Source organism: Falco naumanni, chromosome 10, assembly GCF_017639655.2.
Source record: "Falco naumanni isolate bFalNau1 chromosome 10, bFalNau1.pat, whole genome shotgun sequence".
In the NCBI taxonomy this organism is placed as follows: Eukaryota; Metazoa; Chordata; class Aves; order Falconiformes; family Falconidae; genus Falco; species Falco naumanni.
In genome coordinates, this window is record NC_054063.1 from 7116187 (window position 1) to 7136997 (window position 20811).

The window sequence follows — 20811 nt, forward strand, 5'->3', positions numbered from 1 at the left end:
CCCACGTCTTCGTGACGTCAGAGGCGCAAGCCCCGGCTCCCGCCTTCGTGGCACTCCGGCGCGCACGCCCGCCCGCACGGTAACGCGAAAGAGGCGGGGCTGCCCGGGGGCCCCGCCCCTTTCGCGTTTCCATGCGGGCGTGAGGCGTGTCCCGCTGGGGCCGCCGTACTATCGATGTGGCCTGAGGAAGGAGCGGCTCCACGTCAGCCATCGCCGGAGCGGGAGCGCCGCGGGCAGAGCTCCGCACCCGGGGCCGACTCCACCGCACCGGGCCGCCACGCCACCGAGTACGGAACCTTGCGGCCTCCCAGGGGTAGAGGGGGGGAGGCTGGAACCTCGGAGCGGTTGGGGCCGGGGTGATGCCGTGGCTCCGGTGGGGCCCGCAGGCCCGAGGCCTCAAGGCCCCGCTGATACCTTCCAGGGGGGTCCCTCAGGGGAGGCCCAGCGCTGCTTGACCGGGGCCTGCGGGGGCTTGGGCCCTTTGTGGCGGGGCTTCCCGGAGAGGGGCTGGTGCGCGGCTGTAGGGCTCCGGGTTTCTTCAGGGTAGTGGCAGGCAGGCAGGCAGGGGCAGCTACATCTTTGCAGTTTTAACTTAGCGCTAAAAGCACCTGGAAAATTAAGGCATAGGTCTCCCTCAACAGGCTATACATTAGGATTTTTTTAGTAAGTGTCTTTACGTTATATATTGTAGGTCACACACTAATAAAGCAATGCTTTCACAGGGTTTTGGTTCATCAGGTAACCCCCGGTTTGTACAGCTCCCCAGGTTGGTGAGCAAGTGTGGATTTTTGTCCCCCTGTGTTGTATAAACTGTAGCTTTCAATTTTCTTCTGTAGATACTCCGTATGTGGTGATCATCTGTAAGATGAAACTGTCATTTCAAGGCTTGGTGCCTTGCGGGGAGGAAGACTTGGTGGCCATTCTCTCTGCCAAGTTTTCCAGCTCTCATTTTAGGAGGGTTGGTTTTCATTGCTGCTTTTCAGAGCCTAAAATGCACTCCACATTTTCATGTTTCAGAGACCAGTTTGGCTGGGATTTTTGGGATAATTTCTGCGGTTGAGACTTTTGTATAAGTAAAGATACCTGGTCTACTTTTCACAAAGATCCACTTTGTGGTCTGAGTTGTTACTAGAGGTGAAGGTGTTAGCTGTAGGGCTTTGAGACAGGAGTTTTGAGCAACAGTATGGAAAAAGTGTGCAAAAAGAGGCAAGAAAACAGCCGGATTTCTAAAAATGAGCACGAGTTGTTTATGTAGATATTTGTAAACATTGAGCTTGAAGAATCTTATCCTTAAAAATCTACAATTCATAACAGAAAGAGGTGTTTTTAAAAAAAGTATGTATTGCAGTTATATTTTTGGGTAGTAGTTGTGGTACAGTTCTAGTTGCGTTGCCTTGTGTAGAAAGAGGTGGCAGCCCAAGTCAGCACAACTTACCTGCTCACTGTTCAGCCAGAAGTTCTCTAGGTGCCCATTCGATGAGAAAAGGGACTTTGAACCCAATACCAGCTTGTGTAGTGTCTCAAGTGCTCGTTCAAGCACTGCCGCTCCACGTCCCACCTTCCCTCTCGTCAGAGCTACTTGTGGGGTGCTGTGTTTAACAGGCTGGGGATGGGTGTTTGCTGGTCTGTCAGTTTATTTTTCTTACTGTTTCAAAAATAAGGTGGCAGTGGAGAGTTTACAGGGTTTACATCTCAAAAGTTGTCTGCAGAGATAAAAGAGGTGATGTGGGGATAGGATCTGGTGTCCCCAGATGGTAACTTAAACGGGCATGTTGTTGAAAGTTTGTGTCACAGATATATGTCCGTGTGCGGGATCATTCAATTTTGAGAAAAAGTGATCTGCAGTGAAAGCATAGATTGAGTTGGAGAGTTTAGTGTTTTCATCTTTATGTAAATTACAACCTTTGATGGGAATCAGTTTGTTCAGTTCTCTATTATTAATAATAATAGTTGGCTCTATTATTAGTTATTAAGTATATAAAAATGTGCTTTTACACATTGACTGAGGTACATATTGTAATTGAAAGTAAAAAGGCATCTTCCTTATTTAAATGACTTCTTAAACTCAGTGTAAGACTTCCAGAAAATCAATAGCAATAAAGGCATGAAGTAATTTTTCTATAATTTTTTTGACACATTTTCTGTAGAAAATACAAAATTGCTCATGTAATCAGCAGTTTTCTTTATTGTGCATGTAAGTAGGGTATTATGGCATTAACTGAGCAAGCACAAACCTGAGCATTTTTCATTATTTAAGAAATGAAATAAGTTTTAGTTGATCCTAGATGTCTATTATATAAGGAAGAAACAACCATGAGAATGAGGATGGAGCTTAATTGCTGATTTTGTTACCTGAACTGTCAGCCATACAGCAGCTTTGCTAGATCTGTAACCTTGTCGTGCTTTTTCACCATAAAAAATACTTCCCTCTAATGCCTAGCAGAGCAGTTAGACAGTAGAGTTGAGCTGGTCTGATGATCCTTGGCCGGTAAAAGTACAGTCTTGCTTCCCTCTCCACATGTTGCCTTTTCACTTGGTTTCTGCTTCAGTTGGATCTTGTCCTTATCTTCAAAGTTTCCTTCATAGGCTAATTCAGCTTGTTAAACAAGTCAAAAACTCTTCTGCTTTTTTATTCTTTTTTTTATTATTATTCCTGTGATTTTTCAGCTGATTTTGCAGCTTGGGCCATTTCACCTGGAGGGGCACAGGACTGCAGGGAAGGCAGTGGGAATATATAACTGGGAGCAGGGGGTGAGTAGGTGATGGAAAAGCTGCTGCATCTGTTTAGCTGCCATCAGGTGTCTGTACACTTCTGTTACCTCTGACCATGCCTTAAGTATTGGAAATATTTCTTTCATTTTTATTTTTATTTTTCTTTGGGAAATTTCATGCTCTTCGTTTTTCGGTGCTAACAGGAATATTTTAGCATAACAGAAAGTTGAGAAGGCTTTTGAATGTGGCTTCTCAAGAAACCCAGCAATCCCTTCAAATCATTGAGTGAGTTGTAAAAACATTTTTGTGTTGGTTAATAAATTCTCTTCACTGTAGGATGGCTTTGTGTGCTTGTGTTCTAGGTTGCCTGATACTTGTGTCAAAATAATTCTTCCATTGAGAAAACTTCTGTAACCAAGAACCATGACTGCTGCAGAGAACGTGTGTTACACGTTAATCAATGTTCCAATGGATTCAGAACCACCTTCTGAAATCAGCTTAAAAAATGACCTAGGCAAGTAATGGAGAATGATTTGAAGGATACTGCATCTTACCTGAATTATTCTTGCATTCTCTCATTGTACCTTTCCTAGAATATTGTGTATGCTTTATAAACTCAAAACAGGTCAATTTGATGTTTATTTCCTTCTGTTGATTTTCAAAATGTGTACATTCCTCTGTTTGCTGTGTTTTAAGAAGCTTTGTGATATTTATCTTACATGTTTTAGTTTTGTTGGGTTTTTCCCCCCTTGGTCTGTGTGAAAATTTGAAATCTTTTACTGGTTTTCTGTTTGAAATAGTACCTGTTTGGGCTAAGGTAGATTTAAGTAATGTAATGATAAGCAACAAGTTGTCTTATCACTGTTCAATGCGCTGCTGTAACTTGCTGGCATTAATGGCAGTGTTTTTATTTAGTATACATATGACATCAAAGCACATTGTAGTATCCTGGTATAAAAGGCTGTTTAAATTTAAGCATTGAAACTGCCATGAAATTTGAACTCTGTTAATTCCAATATGTTGATCCTAGATTTAAGTCTGAACTCCATACTTTTTAAATCTTTCTTGCTTCCTCTTTGTCCTTTTAGTAGAAGTAAGGGTGTGAATTTTATTGATATGCTATATTGCATGCTTTCAGAGTGGGTTTGGATCTTCTGACACTGAAGTTCATGTTCCTGTTTAAAGTAACTGTGACATGTTAGCCTTCCTGATTTAATTTCCTCCTCCTCTAGAAAAAGGAGATGTCAAGTTGAAGACAGAGGCCTTGAAGAAAGTAATCATTATGATTCTGAATGGTGAAAAATTACCCGGGCTTCTGATGACCATCATACGTTTTGTACTGCCTCTCCAAGATCATACCATCAAAAAACTGCTGCTTGTCTTTTGGGAGATAGTGCCAAAGACCACACCAGATGGCAGGCTTTTGCAGGAAATGATCCTTGTGTGTGATGCATACAGAAAGGTAGCCCATTGTTTCTTTCATTGCTTATGTTTCTATACCAGATCTTTATAGAAAGTATCTCATTTTTTGTTACTTAATAAATATAAAAATGGTTTATGCTCCGCATTTTCTTCCTAACCGTTAGGTTTTAGTGCTTCAGAGCTGGATAATTATAGATAACCAGCAGACCTACCACCAAGGATTTTTTATGTGTTCTTTTACTATTGCGACTTAACAAAAATTTATTGTCTTAGTTTCCAAGCCAGTGAACCTCAAAGATGAGGAATAATCTAGTTACCGTCCTCATAGTGTCTAGGGACAAACCGTGGGTCATAAAAGGACACTAATTTTGGAATAATTTCATCGTTGTATATTTGGGAGACACTCTTTCACAAAGATAATAAAGTCCCTCAGCTTCTTTGGGAATGGGTCAGAAGCAGGTGAACTAATATACACTAGAGGTTCGTGTCCAGTGTGCAGGAATGGCTGTGGGATAAGCTTTCATAGCCTTAGCAATTGGAGAAAACACATACAATGCAGGAAAAAAATCCACAGGCTTTGTAAGTTTCACTACACAGAAATACACATTTTTAAATATTGTGGGGCAGCAGCATTTTAAGAAGGTGTTTCCTGAGGAGACGGTGGGGTGTCATTGTGGATGTTGGGAAGCTGTGCCACTGGAAGCTGAGTGTGGGAGGAGGCTGGCAAGTGTGTTCATCTGAGCTTAACAATGAGGCTGAAAAGTCTGGCATTTCAAATATGTTTCTTGTTGATTTTAGGATCTTCAGCACCCAAATGAATTTATCCGAGGCTCTACTCTCCGTTTTCTTTGTAAGCTAAAAGAAGCAGAACTGCTGGAGCCTTTGATGCCAGCCATTCGTGCATGTCTAGAACATCGTCACAGCTATGTGCGCAGAAATGCAGTTCTTGCAATTTACACCATTTATAGGTAAATGCCAGGAAGTGTTTGCAGTCATGGATACAGAGGACCAATGCTGGCTTTAGTGATCTGGATAGCTTTTGAGATCTCATAAACGTTTATCATGTGGTGTTTGGGGTTGTGGGTTTTTTTGCTTGTTTGCTTTTTCTCATCTGTATAATGGACTTGTTTGGAAAAACTAAAGGTACTGCTGCTGCTTCCTCAAGCATGACTGAGGTCCTTATATTGCAAGTTAATTCTAATGGGCAAATGCCTTTCTTAATGATCTAAACGTTATTAATCTTAGCCATTGTCCACAACCATAGATCTAGAAGAATCCTTGCAGAAATATGCATATATAGATTTATTTGAAGTGAAATTTTCTTCTTGTACTGCAGCTATATACTAAACGTCATTGCAGTTGTTACCTGAACAGTGTAGCTGAATGTTACTGTTAACAGAAATCATTGATGGGGTAGCTGCCATGATAAAAATTTTTTTAAAGCTCCTTGAGTCTCTCCGTAGTTTCAAATAGCTACACAAGGCTATGTATTGCCATTTTATGCTTTTTGCATTTTTGTAAACACTTGTATTTAGGATATACACTTAAGCCTTAGTTTCTGCTCCTTACCAGTAGATCTTTTATTTATGTTGTTGTTTTTTTAAAAAAAAAAGAAATTTTGAACATCTTATACCTGATGCTCCTGAACTGATCCATGATTTTTTGGTGAACGAGAAAGATGCAAGCTGCAAAAGAAACGCATTTATGATGCTAATTCATGCAGATCAGGTAAGGGTACTCATCCTCAAACTCATTCAGTTTACAACTTGAAAATGTGCTAGGTAACTAGACAGTACTTTGTTGGTAGTATTGACTATTTATATTGATAAAAGAAACATATATGATAGCATTAACCCATTTGTGGAATATTGGGTAACTGGAAAAGTTAAAGTAGGTCTTTAGTGCTGTTTTCATTTTAAAGGAGAATTACTGTATTTGGTGAAGGCATATGTTGGTGCTGAAAACTGTAATTAGTTTTGCCAAGTGAGCGTAACCAGACTGAGAAGTGCTCCATTACCTGCTGTTTTATACCTTTGTAGTCAAGAGAAAGAAATAGCTATTTCTGTCTAGTGTTTTGGATTCTTTGCACTACAGGCAGTTGCCTTTTGTGCCTGATTACCATTAGTTTTGTTTCTCGTTTTGCAGTTTTATAGACAGAATGGATTAATTTGCTCTTCAGGTTTGCAGTGTTTTTGAAAACTATTTTACATTTAAAGTTGAAGGTTGAATATATGCTGGTTTGTATTTTGATTTTTAAAATGTATTTTGATTTAAAATATAGCTGGGTGGGCAAACTCAGAATACTTTAGAATAATGTATTTTTTATTTGTATAGGATCGAGCTTTGGATTATTTGAGCACCTGTATTGACCAAGTCCAGACATTTGGTGACATTCTGCAGTTGGTTATTGTTGAACTAATCTATAAGGTAAAAGGGAAATGGCTGTGGCATGTTTAAAATAAATGTACATGGTAGATGGTATTAGACTCCTTTTTAAAAGAGAGAGAGTGTTGCTGGAAAAGACATTATAGCTAGCATTTAGTCCATGTCAGGAAAATGTCATTGTTTAGTAGAGCTGAATAATATTTGTCTCTTGAAACAATAAACTGCTCAAGTGTGCCCACTACAGAGCAATACGTCTTGCCTGATTTGCCATGATGTGGACTGTGTATTATCAGACTGTTTTTCATGGACATGAGCAGGGCATCTGTCACAAAAGCTAGTAGAGGCTATGCCCTTCCTTTTGGTCTGAGATTTTAAGACCTTGTAGCATTGAATGGAATTATCAATAATAGCTTTTTAATAGCTTTTTGTAATTAGAGTTTTACAACTGTGAGTGACACTTCCTATCCCCAGAAAAGGTCATCGCCTTTTGCTTTATTTTCTCCTTGTAAGATAATGGAGCAATTAAGCTATGCGATTGCTATTTTCTTTTTTTTCTTTATCTGTCAATTATGCATTGTTCTTGTCTAGGTCTGTCACGCAAATCCATCAGAGAGAGCTCGGTTTATTCGCTGCATCTACAACTTACTGCAGTCATCGAGTCCTGCAGTGAAGTATGAAGCTGCAGGTACTCTAGTTACACTCTCCAGTGCACCAACAGCAATCAAGGTATAAAAGTGATGTTCAGTAGCTCTTAGTGCACTGCAATGAATACTGTATGCTGTACACTGGTACTTTGAAAGAGTGAAGGCGTTAGTAATATGGGGTGTTTAAATTTCATATGTGAAACTGTCTTAAAATATCTCTTAAAACTGATCACAAAGGAAGGATGAGACGGTATTTTGCAGACCTGCAGCTAGTGAACTTCATGCTGCTTTGGTAGGGGACAAGCTTGAATACTGTGCAAACTGTTGTACAGTAGTTGGTGCCAACCTGCAAACTTCTTGGAATACTGACATGTGTACTAATACATACAAAGCAGGCTAAAGCTGAAGATCTGCAGAGGCTGCATGACTGACTTTGCTCATAAATATTACTCTTCTCAGACCAGGGTGGAAGCATAAAGCAGTGAAAATTTACACTGATTACTGATTGACCTTGGGTTCCTAGATTTATGTTTGTACAGCTGATTATTTGAGATCACACAGAAATTTTGAACTTGTATGGAAATTTTAAAAATAGAATATGCAAGCCTAGATTTAAAGGAAAAACATTTTTAATAGTAGTCTGAAAAGATCAGGAGTAGTATTAATTCCAGCGTTCTTGCTTTCATGTAGTAGTTTTTATTGAGCAGGAATATTATATGTAGAAGCTGTCGTTAAAATCATACCTAGATACGCTAACACTGGCAACTGTTTTAAATCTGTTTTCATGCCCTGTTGTGTACTTAAGTGGTGACTCAAAGCATGCCAGAACATTGATCTCTTCATGACTTTCTTTGAATTTGAAATCAAGTCTGTGTTTGTAAGCTGATGCCATTGTGAACTTTCCTGTGCAGTTTTTGTAAAATGGTGGTGGAATTGATGCTTACAGTGGACCAGGAAGTTTTAAAGTCTGTTCTCAGGTTCATTTCTGTGCCAGCTCTTTGAGTAGTTGCTTTAATAGTAATGTGGAAGGTGTCTTTTCCCGAATTGCTCTCAGAAATTTGCCAGTTTATTCTCTTCATTACTTAAAAAATATTTTTGATCCTTTTAATTTTAGGCAGCTGCCCAATGCTACATAGATTTGATTATTAAAGAAAGTGATAATAATGTGAAACTGATTGTTTTGGATCGGTTGATTGAATTAAAGGAGCACCCCTCCCATGAACGAGTGTTACAGGTGTGTTATCTGTCCCTTTTCCTGCAAGCTTATTGAAGGCTTTTCTTTCCTAAACAAAACTCCTGGGTGTTGTGATGTATGGAAAAATGTACTTCTGAAGTTTGAATCTTCTGTTGATATATTTTTGGTAAAAGCATATGGGATGGACTTTTATATCTATGACTTGCTGCTTTTATTGTCTGCGTAAGAATTAACGGCAAATACTGTCTTGATTGTAAGGCTTAATGTAGCTTGAGTGGTAGTCTTTTATGTAAATGTGGAATGTATTAAATGAACACTCTGAAGTTCCTAATGCCCAGAAAATCTTGTTTGTTACTAGGTTATATACTGTGTGTCCAGAAAAGTCTTTGAAAACCACTGAGAACTAAAAATTAGACTTCTATGAAAAGGAAGTCATTTAAAGCAATGAAGTAGTTACCGTTTTGTTATTGTTTCAGGATCTAGTTATGGACATCCTGAGAGTGTTGAGTACCCCAGATCTAGAAGTGCGCAAAAAAACCCTTCAACTGGCCCTGGATCTTGTCTCTTCAAGAAACGTAGAGGAGGTGAAATACATGTTACTTTTGTTTAATTACACTATTTTTTATTCTTTGGAAAAATACATGAATTTCATCAATTTGATTTGATCTTTTCTGCAGCTTGTGATTGTTCTGAAGAAGGAAGTGATTAAAACTAATAATGTGACAGAGCATGAAGATACAGACAAGTATAGACAGCTGCTTGTTCGTACATTGCATTCCTGTAGTGTTCGGTTTCCAGATATGGCTGCGAATGTTATTCCAGTGGTATGCAAATGTTTAATTATGTTGTCATAAAATATGTTCTAGCTATACCCAAAACCTAGAGAATAAGTGAAGCTGGGATGTTTCTAACAGTGGCCTCACATGAAGCAAGACTATTTTTAATCCCTAAAGAAACAGAGGACTTTTGATGTAGTTGTTTGCCTTTTGAGACTTTATTTTTAAAATGTTTGAAGAACATGAGCTGAAAAGTACCTTTACTTAAAAGTGCAATAATTTGTATCATTAGACAAACAATTTTGGGATTATGATAATTGGTGATTGCTTGGAATGTACTTAAGGTTGTTTATTTTCAGCTTTGTTTAATGGGAGATCTAAATGCAGTTTTATTTTTCTGAATGTAGAAGGAAAATACTATTATACAAACTTAGCCATGCTGCTGTTTGTGCTCATGTTCACTCTTTCGTGCCAGTTGATGGAGTTCCTTAGTGATAATAATGAAGCGGCAGCTGCTGATGTCTTGGAGTTTGTGCGGGAAGCGATCCAGCGATTTGATAACCTCAGACCTCTCATTGTTGAGAAGATGCTTGAAGTCTTTCACGCTATTAAATCTGTCAAGTGAGTCCAAAATATGGTATCAAACAGACATTGGAGCACCTTGTGGCTCACTTGCATTGAATATATATTGTCATTAAAAAGGTATGAAAATCCTTGCAATCCATACACAAAGAATAACTGAAGCTGGGATATTTTGGGCATAGATCACTTCTAGGTACAGCTTCCTTCTTGCCTACTTGTACACAAGATGCATTGAGTGCTTGTTGCATTGAATGAAGAAAATGTATTCAAATTTCATTTTTATGGTGCCATTGATAGTTATATTTCCACTTGCTAGAAGATACCGTTGTTGATGAAGGCTGTCTCTGAATGCTATGTTTGATAAAACAGAGTTACTAAGGGATGACTGCAGCAGGAATTGGCACTTGAAGGCAACTGGAAATACTTAACTGTACATCTACTAGAAAACCCAATCTAACACAGACTGGGCTTTTCAATCTGCAAAGCTTCTTTAGTACTTTTCAGCGCTCTAAAAACTTGTTTTTCTGATGGATCTGCAAAGGTGAAGTCATGTGAGAACTTCTCTGTGTCAGGACACTGCTCTGCCATTCTTCCAATACGCAGACAGTCTGAATCCTATCTCCATCATCATCTCATGAAGTGGGAAAAAAACCCTCTGAAGCTTTGCTGGTTTTTTTTTCCGGATCTTAATTTGTGTTCTTGTTTTTCATTTTCTCCTATATGAAGGAAAAATTTGTCTTGGTTACCTGGAGAAACTTCAACTGACGTAATTCACATATAGTAGAGTTATTTCATTATGATCATAAAGAAATTTAATTTTGTGAATATCAGGATTGACACAGATGGAGATAAAGTTGTAGCAGAGGATATATCTCATTTGATATACTTGTTCGTTAATTTACTAAGGCTGAAAGGGTGACTGCTTTTGATCGAACTTGCTTTCTGTCAGTCACATCCTTCTGTATTTGTTGAGACTGGCTTTTACCACCTGACCAAAAAAGATGCTGGTTTGAGTATATCATGAAAGCATGACTTAAGTTACTGTTCTTGTCTTAGGATTTATCGAGGAGCTTTGTGGATCCTTGGAGAATATTGCAGCACAAAGGAAGATATACAAAGTGTAATGACAGAAGTTCGCAGATCACTTGGAGAGGTGTGTTTACTTTGATAGGTTAGCTCTTTGTGGTTTTACTTACTGTTATGCAGTATGTTTTCTAAGAAAAAAAATATTTTTACAAGATCCTGTAAGTTGCAACAGGGTGTGAGCTCTTGTATTATGTAGTGGCATATGCACAAGAAATCTAAAGTAAAAAAAAATTATGGCAGCTTTAAGATATGGTTTAGTTCTACCTACTAAAAGAGTGCTTTAAAGTCTGGGTTGTTCTGAGAGGGTTCTAAGACAATCTGTACAATCTGAGCTTTATTGCATAGGTAGGAGGCTTCTGTATATGTTTCAGCGTCTGCCTGTTTCAAATTCTGTCAAAACTGTGGCAATGTAACTGACCTTTTACTTATAAAAACCTAACAATGTGGATAATTTTTGTTAAAAACTTCTGCAGAACAAAACGATCTTTTTTTTTAATTAATTGTAATGATTGTTTCCTGTTCATTTCTAGATCCCAATAGTAGAATCTGAAATCAAAAAAGAAGCTGGTGAGCTAAAACCTGAAGAAGAGGTGTCTGTGGGTCCAGCCCAGAAACTGGTGACAGAGATGGGCACTTACGCAACACAGAGTGCTCTTAGTAGTTCCCGACCGGCCAAAAAGGAAGAAGACAGGTATTTAGGATGTCTTACTAGGCCTGGAGTGACTTGGTTAATTACTTTTTTTAGTTTAAGTGGTATTCTCTCTCATACTGAGTTTAGTGGTTGAGGTAACTTCCTGTTGTATTATTAGATATCATCATCTTGGTGCAGGAAGATGCCTAATTGCTTAGAATTTGTAATCAAAGCTTACTGTGTATCAAAAAAGACATTATTAATTATGGTATTCTAAATTCTAGTTGATTCTTTATAATTTATACATAAAGTTCCCTCACAATTTTAATTGGATACAGAGATGTTGCCTTTAGATTAATTTTTTTTTTCTTAATATGACCTTGCTGTAGTTTAGTTTATTGGTAGCTAGAACAATTGCTGTATTTCCTTAATTACTGCAAATGGGCTACTTCATCTTGACTAGTCATTATCATCTCCGAGCTACAATGAAATTATTATACATTACACTTTTTACTTCACTCCATATTCTGTGTGGAAATGGTTACGTGACTTGTGAGTATCTCTGTATGTGGAAAATTTCTTCTAGAGTAAATAAAAAACAACTTCTGAAACCTTTCAAGCTTGTTTTGTTTGTACAGTACGGATGTTATGGTATGAAGATAAGTAGGCTAAAGAGCATTGTCCAAAGCTAGTTTTCTGATTATCATTTGTCTTTGCAGACCTCCATTACGGGGATTCCTGCTTGATGGCGATTTCTTTGTTGCAGCTTCCCTTGCTACAACTTTAACTAAGATTGCTTTACGATACGTGTCACTAGTTCAGGAAAAGAAGAAGCAAAATGTAAGTCATCTATTGTTTTACGGTACTTGTGAAAATGAGCTTCTTGTTGCCTCTCTTCTTTTAAACAGATGCAAAATGGGTTAAGTCCAAAGTGAAGTGCTAGTTAGTGATTGGTTAATAATGATAACTTGAGTCACAGGACCTACTGCTTTCCAGCCTCTCTACATAGACAGTCTCTAAGTCATGATGTTTGGTTTCTGGATAACAAGTACAAAAAAATAATCTGTTCAGAGATTTTATGATTTATGTGCACCTTTTTGTAAATTGTAAGGCTGTATAAAATGCAATAACCTCCTTCCATTCTCTTTCCTTTGTCCTCCTCCGTAGTCCTTTATTGCTGAAGCTATGCTGCTGATGGCCACTATTCTCCATTTGGGAAAGTCGTCTCTTCCCAAGAAGCCAATTACAGATGATGATGTGGATCGTATTTCCTTGTGTTTGAAAGTTTTGTCAGAATGTTCTCCCCTCATGAACGATATTTTCAACAAAGAATGCAGGCAGTCTCTCTCTCATATGCTGTCAGCTAAGCTAGAAGAGGAGAAGCTTTCCCAGAAGGTGAGCTATTATAAACGTGTAACACTTGGAGTTTGTTACAGCTGTTCACATCCAAGCTGGTCCCAGAAATGTCACCATTTGACTCTGTGTAAGCCAACCATTATTTGACTGTGTTTCTGTGCTAAAGGAATGGAATTCACTGGGAATTCTTGAATATTTCTCTTCCTGCAGAAAGAATCTGAGAAGAGGAATGTGATGGTTCAGCCGGATGATCCCATTTCCTTCATGCAACTTACTGCTAAAAATGAAATGAGCTCAAAAGAAGACCAGTTTCAGCTCAGCCTTCTGGCAGCAATGGGGAACACACAGAGAAAAGAGGCTGCCGATCCTCTTGCATCCAAACTTAATAAGGTAACGTGAAAGTCAGTGGTTTGGTTATATACACGTTGTGCTGCTTGTGCACAGGATCAGCTTTGGGAATCGCGGGCTGCAGCTAATGATGATTGGAAAGACCCAGGTATTTTTTGGTTAGGATCAGCAGAAAGAGAAAAGCCCTTGTGCTTAAAGTTGTTACCTTCTTCACGTGGGAGGGGAAGAATAAGGAGGAGAATTGGAGAGTGTTGAGCTGGTGGCATGGGGAGAAGAAATTAAGATTGTTTGCTGGTCTGAAGAGCCCCCAGTACGGTTCACAGGGAAAGGAGCAGGGATGTCACAAGCAATTAAGAATCCCTTTCTTTCCTTGGCTGCCATAGCCTGTTGCCAAGTGCAGTGCGTTATGGTTTCACTCTTTATACCTTTTTTTTGCTGGTGATTACCAGGACCTGCAGAGAAGGTCCAAAGAGAAGAAATATCTTGATCCATTCATTAATTAAGAGTTAAAACCCCAGAATTTTATTCTTTAAAAGTCTCAGATGATGAATTCTTTTTACTGTTTAAAGTTATGTTTTCATTTTAAGTCAGCATTTCTTTGTCCTGCTTATCTTTTTAAGAATAAATGGTGTTACAGTCTGTATTTTAGGAACTTTGGTGTTCTTAATACTTTTAATCCAGAAAGGTTTTATAATTATTATGTGTATGGAAAAGAATATGTGAAGGAGGGATGCAATTAAAATTTGTGTGAATAATATGGACAGTCACGGTGTATTTAGCTATAAATCAATGAAATCTCTTTATTTTGGAAGACCTAGGCATGAGCTTTACATTTCCTAAACATCACAACTTCTTTAAATACTATTTTGTAGGCAAAACTTGGGATGATTTTTTTTTCCAGTGTCTTTATATTGTTCCTTCTTTCTTACTAGTAAGTTAGTTCTGTGAAATTAAAAGCTCTTTGCACACCTGCTTGATTTGGAGGCTCATGTTAAAGAGTAATGGGCTTAGTTTTACTTTATTCTTTTTTTTTTTTTTGTCAGTTTGACATAATTCCATGTTTTAAACTGGTTTATGAGAAGAAAAATACCTTAAACTCTTTTCTTCCACAGGTTACTCAACTGACAGGTTTCTCAGACCCTGTCTATGCAGAAGCCTATGTCCATGTCAATCAGTATGACATTGTGCTGGATGTACTTGTGGTCAACCAGACCAGTGATACTCTGCAGAACTGCACGCTGGAACTAGCCACGCTAGGTAAGGAGTGCTGGTGGAAACCAAGCAACCGCTGAGCAGCAGTGAGGTGCTGGCCATTGGCAACCAGTTTTAAGGAGTTTCTGAAACACTTCTAAATACTTACAGATTTATGCCAGCTAGTTGCCATTTCAAAAGGATGTTTTTGAATGCCTTTAAAAACACATTTTTCTTCCAAAAGGTGCAAGACTTATCTCCACTGGCACTGACAATACTGTCTGATGATACAAACTGTAGTAAGATTTTGAATTTTTTCATGCTTTTTTCACTAGAAAAATAGCATTCCATTTCCCCTTCTCCCTTTTTCCTGAAATTATGGACAGGATTTTTGATACACTTGTTCCCCATTACTCTGTTACCGTGGAACAAGAGGACAAAATGCAAACTGGTGTGGAGCGAATGTCAGGCAAGAGAAAGTCATCTGCCCTAGGTGGTTCTTGCACTCAGCTTGAAGTACTTAAATATCCTGCATTTGCTCAGCTGAAACCATTCCCTCTACCAACAGCTGTACCAGAGGCTTGCTGGAGCAATAGTGAGGTTTCATTAACTTCTAGGGGAGGAACTGGATCAGATAATCCAAGAAAAATTTCCTATTGTCTTCTGTTTTGGCAGTCAGGAGTTGAAATAAGTTTACAACACTAGGGGGACGCATGTTACATGCTTGTAATTGATGTAAATATGGCTGGAGGGGCATAACCTTCCTCCTAATCTTTTGTACATCATTTGATCAGATTAGTGGTGAAGTAAATAAAACAAATGTGTTACTTAATAGGTTGTATTTTTCTATTTATTAGCTCAGTAAAGTGAAATTCTGTATTTCCCAGTTGATCTCTTCAGATATATTGCAAAAACTGACTTGATGCATCAGTCCTGTGCATAGAGCTGATGCTGTTCATGCTGTATTCTCAAATTGCAGTCTGATAGAACTAAAGACTTTTGCTTGCCAGAGGATTAGGAAAAATACAACTCTTCCTGTGTCCTGGGAACAATTATATTCAAATCAAGGTGATACTTTGATCTGTTTATAAATAGCTTAGTGCGTGTAATACTGGACGTTGAACTTTGGTTTTGAGACGCTTGACTGTAGGATTAGGTGTTACGATGTTGTCAGTGGTTAAAACATAAGATAAAACTAAGCATTTCCTGATTGTTAAAAATGTAATGCTAGATTCAATCTGAAGCCTGTTTAAGTCAGTATTTGCATTTGTTTTCAGTGGGGTTTGTTTTTTTTAATTTTAACTGAAATTTTTAATGTAACAAATTATTTTGTCTTTCAGGTAGCAAACTATAACAAAACAAACAAACAAAAAACCCAATACCTTTGTGGTGGTATTTAGTGCAACTCTGTAGACGTTAGAATTGAATGACAAGAAAATAAACTGTTGTCCAGAAGCTAAATTCATTGGGAGACAGGGATCAGGGAGCTTTAACAGTATACAATTTCTTTACACAGGTGACTTGAAACTTGTGGAAAAACCATCTCCTCTGACACTTGCTCCACATGATTTTGCAAACATTAAAGCTAATGTCAAAGTTGCTTCAACAGAAAATGGAATAATTTTTGGTAATGTTGGTAAGTAACCAATTCAGTGTGCAAGATTAACATTAATGTGTAGCATTTCTGAACTGTTTAATAAGCTCAAAAATAATTGAAAACTTCATACTGGGAGAGGAAATTGAATGATCTACAATGTGTGACTATTTTGTGATGATTTTTGAAAAATGTATATTGCTTTTAATTATGGTAGGACATGCTACCTTTAGAATGTTTGTCAACATCATACTTGAACCCAGGTCTGGATTTGAAATGAGCTAGGCAGCCTCACCTGAAAGACAATACATGTAACTCAGAAATTCTGTGCTAATTGGGTAAAGTCCTTGAGGACAGAGGACAGCAATGAGGCTGACCAAGCATTGGGGCTGCTGTTAACTGGCAAGTGGTAACTGAGCATTCTTATTTAGTGCAGATTCACTTTTTTAAACATTAAGGTGGTTTGTGTTTTATATTGCAGTATATGATGTCTCTGGAGCAGCCAGCGACAGAAACTGCGTGGTTCTCAGTGATATTCACATTGACATCATGGATTATATCCAGCCTGCTTCTTGTACAGATGCGGAGTTCAGACAGATGTGGGCAGAATTTGAGTGGGAAAACAAAGTTAGTTTTATTTTTTGCATGCTGTTTGTGTTTTTTGTTGATGTATAATTCTGTTTCTTGTTTTATATTCTGTCATTACATGAACATTATCTCTTGTGATATAAACCTCATTCTACATTCACATTGGATGCTGGCCTCGGGTAACTTCTTTTATTGCTATCTTATCTGTTTTACAAGCTTAGTGATGCAGTAACTAAGGGTTTTTTTCTTAGAAAAGAGGTATGTGCCTTGAGCCTTATCTGCTGTCCAAATTGATTGGTGACTGCTATGTATTTTGACTCAAAGGTGAGACGGCAACAAGCATGTTTATGCTGAGACTGCAGAATTATTCATACTGCTTAGTCTCTCCAGTTCTGAATAATGTTGCCATTTAAAAAAAAAAGAAATAAAAAAAATCATAGAATTTGGGTTGTAGGGGACCTTTTGAAGGTCATCTAGTCCAGCTGTGGGCAGGGGTATCTTTCACTTGATTGCTTTGCAATGCAGCTGTAGCATGCAGTTGTGGATGCTGTGTTAAGACTGACAAAATGGTGGGTACGCTTAATATTAGAGGGTGCCCAAGCTGTTACAGACCTGTGAAAAAGGGGTTCAAAGGAGATAATCTTATACAAAAGAGCAACAAAATTCAATAGAATAGCAACATTAAAACAGTGGGAGGTTTTACATAAACTGTAGCCTTGCTTGCTATGTGTATTTACATGTATTCACTTGAGACTAGATTTAAGAGTCTCAGAACTTGTGAACAAGAGATCTTAATACATGGTATGTGAAGCCTTAGCAATTTGTAAACTACTCCTAAGAGATACATTAAAAAACAATTTAAACAAGATTCACATTATTCAATATGAGGAAGCCAAGGCAGCCCAGAGAGCGTTGTTGCTGGAAAGGAAACATGAAAGTAATATTTTTTTTCATTGGTTAAATTGGACTAGATACTACTTTTTCTTGTTCTGGCAATGTGTAAACTGTTTTCAGACAAGAAGTCCACTATTTGCTGTAGAGAGTACATGTTCAGCAGAGTATCATACTCACCTAATATATTTTATAAACCATGGTAATAACATGAAATGTTCAGTCTTTAACAAGTGGATGGCTGGTGGTGAAGACTTCATACAATGCCACCACATAACGGGAAGTGCCGCTAGCTTGTTGCATGTGGCATTCCTCAAGGAGAAATGTAATGGTAGTCGCCTTTATTAGAACCCTGACGAAGAAGTGGTTTCAGTAATGCCTGAGGTGCTAATTAATATAATTGCCTTTTTTTCCCTTCTTGAAGGTTACAGTCAATACAAATATCGTCGATCTAAATGAATACTTACAGCACATACTGAAGTCAACCAATATGAAATGCTTGACTCCAGAGAAGGTGAGCTATTTGCTTGGAGACTTTTAGATACTTTTTTTAGCTTGTGTGCTTTGTTGTTTAAATTATTTAGCATTTGCTATGACTACTATTAGAAGTGCTTGCTTACAGTATGAAATACTACATATGCTTCATATTTTTTATGAGTGGTCTAAAATGAGTAAAAGCAAATTAGTGATATCAAAATTACTTGTTGCTTAATCCCCTTAGCTACTTCTTGCCCAGTTTAGAAAATCAGAATGTTCTAATTCATAATAGCTAAGCTGCAGTATAGATTTGATGGGACCATCTGTTTTTATAAAGATTTTTCCCAATAGCTCCAAGTTCCTTTCTTCTCTGTCAAAATTAATGTTTCTTTTGCCAGTTTAGCCTTTTTGTTGTGAAGCAAACTAAATATATCCAATGGCTATTTGCTATTAAGATGTAATATGTGTAATACCTACTAGCTAATATACGTATAGTAGCCAAAATAAGAATAGTAGCTATTGCTACTATTTGGCTTCTTTACCATTTTGCTGTTCATTAAATCAGACTGTAGAATGCCGTCCTACCTTGTCTTGATGGATACTGTAGATTGCATATCTTCCAATATTAATTTTAGGAAAAGGCCACCGCTGTTTCCCATTGCATGGTTCTCACATGTGAACAAAGAAGTTTAAACATTATATACTGATGCGTGCCTAGCTAACCTAAGATGAATTAAAATGTGTGTAAAGGATTTTGGCCTTTCTGAAGAGTTCATATGTGCTTTCTGTAGGCACTCTCTGGTTATTGTGGCTTTATGGCGGCCAATCTTTACGCACGTTCCATATTTGGAGAAGATGCACTTGCAAATGTCAGCATTGAAAAGCCAATTCATCTTGGACCAGAGGCGCCTGTCACTGGTCACATACGAATCCGTGCAAAGAGCCAGGTAATATGACATATTTAGAGCACTGGTTTTCCTTGTCATTTTTAAGAAAATGTGCCAAGTACTCTAAAAACATGCAGATTTTTTGATGTACATTGGTTTACAGTAGCAGGTAAATGGGAAAAAAAATTGGGAAGATTAATATAGAAACATTAACCATAGTTTTGAAACTATCTTATGCAGATTTTGTGAGGAAAGAATGTCTTTCTAATTAGGTGTAATCATACCCTAAAAACATGTTCAAGATCTTTTCTTCCAGTGCATTATCATAAAATAGGCTCTTGGGCCAAAATGTCCTTATTTTATCTGCAGCACCGCAAATAAGATGTTATGTTTTATTTGCTTTTAAATAAAGAGCAAATGCTCCCTAAGGTTCCATGATCTGTTTCCTACTAAATTACACATTTCTATTTCACACAAAGAAATTTTATGCATGAAATAGCTGTTCACTAGTTCTTTCTCAAACCAGCAAAACAAAACCTAGTGTCTTTCAGTAGGATTATTTTCTGTTAGTACATCTATGAGTCTGCTTAGGATTTTAGAACTGCTACCTCCCAACTAAAAATAAGTACAAGATCTCGAACTGTTTAATAAATTTTAAAAAAGTGTATCGATAAAAGTTTTTTAAACGGCACCAATAAAGGGCTACCTGACATTTCACATTCAAGGAAACCATATGGTTTATATGATGTCACTGTAAAGATTTTGGAGTGGTTGAAATTAACGTTTCTGATATATAAAAATGCCACTGTAAATATAAGACTGCATTTAATTACATGTCCCAGCATTGTTGCATCTTGACATCATTCTGATATTGATTACATGGATTTATTCATGCAGTTTCTTTTGAGATTTCTTCAGTTCTATGTAATATTAATACAGTTCTGTGATTAAATGATTTTCTATAGCTTTAGTGCATTGAGTGCTAGTATTGGTATTGAGACTTTCAACAGGTGAATTTCAGTAACTGGACTGACAAATGTATTTTCTCCAGTGGCAGCAGACTTTCAATTGGTGGGAGGCCAAAAGACTTTTTTTTTTTTTGATTCTCTTGCCTTTTGTATTGATAACAGATTTAGCAGTTGTTAGTTTATTTAAGTTTCATTGTTTCAATAATATATGTAGATGTAGCCTTAACCTGGTGTTAAAGAAGTGTGCGCTATAATTATTTCTAATTGTTCATTTATTTGTATACTTTAATTTCCATGCCACTAACTTCATAGATTTCTATATATGGAACTTCCATTTTAATATAGATAAGATAAAGTTATTTTGAAGTATCTGAATTGTGAATTTCTTCTTTCCTTTCCTTACAGGGAATGGCCCTGAGTCTTGGAGATAAGATCAATCTGTCTCAGAAGAAAACAAGTTTATAGATTTTACCTAGTGTCTTTTCAAGTCTTTTACAATTTAACCTTAGGTATGTGGCTTTTGGGGTCCAGAACATCTTATATTCTTCAGTGTTCTGTAATTGTAGAAGCCAAGCTTTTGAGCTGAAAGCATTCCAGCAGATAATTTATAGGTTCTCCATGATTGATACTGAGCAAAACTTTAAATCTCCAGGGTTGTTCTTTTTTTTTTGTCCTGGAAGTCGTGTTTTCTTTGTCTCTAATATATACTGATGCTCACAATACAATAAACAAATTATGCCATTACTGTTTTGTCTGTAAATTATAATCTCTGTATTATTTGATCAGTATTGAATATCGGGCCAGGTATTTTGATACTCTAAGAAAGTGGGAGTGTGTAATAGCCTAAGTGTTTACAATAATGACTAGGCCTGAATTGTGTGCATGTGTGATCATGGCTCTTAAAATACTCTGGTATAGCTAGGAGAATATATAATTGACAGCTAAATCAAAGGCTGTATGTTCTAGATGGTTGGGTTAGTAACGTAATCACTTGGCACAGAAGAGCTTGTAATATTAGAAAAGAGCTTGTCAAAATTCAGTGCTTTCCAGCAAGTAGTAGAACGTTAAACTTTGTTTC

General features: G+C 37.5%; 1 protein-coding gene across 2 annotated transcripts; it reads left to right on the top strand.

Moving 5' to 3' along the window:
• Positions 1 to 121: 121 nt before the first annotated feature.
• On the top strand, positions 122 to 20477 carry COPB1 (COPI coat complex subunit beta 1). 2 transcript variants are annotated; one of them, XM_040608605.1, is made up of 22 exons: positions 122 to 287; positions 3075 to 3226; positions 3945 to 4174; positions 4933 to 5102; positions 5748 to 5862; positions 6469 to 6561; positions 7108 to 7245; positions 8278 to 8397; positions 8835 to 8942; positions 9036 to 9182; positions 9610 to 9755; positions 10773 to 10869; positions 11333 to 11493; positions 12153 to 12273; positions 12601 to 12828; positions 13000 to 13179; positions 14250 to 14394; positions 15845 to 15964; positions 16404 to 16549; positions 17826 to 17915; positions 18670 to 18825; positions 20139 to 20477. In XM_040608605.1, the coding sequence occupies exons 2-22, from the start codon at positions 3136 to 3138 to the stop codon at positions 20196 to 20198; spliced, it is 2862 nt and encodes a 953-aa protein (XP_040464539.1). In that variant the 5' UTR covers positions 122 to 287; positions 3075 to 3135; the 3' UTR covers positions 20199 to 20477. The 2 variants fall into 2 exon arrangements, with proteins under 2 accessions (XP_040464539.1, XP_040464540.1); XM_040608606.1 differs by lacking the exon at positions 122 to 287 and adding an exon at positions 2675 to 2751.
• Positions 20478 to 20811: the final 334 nt, after the last annotated feature.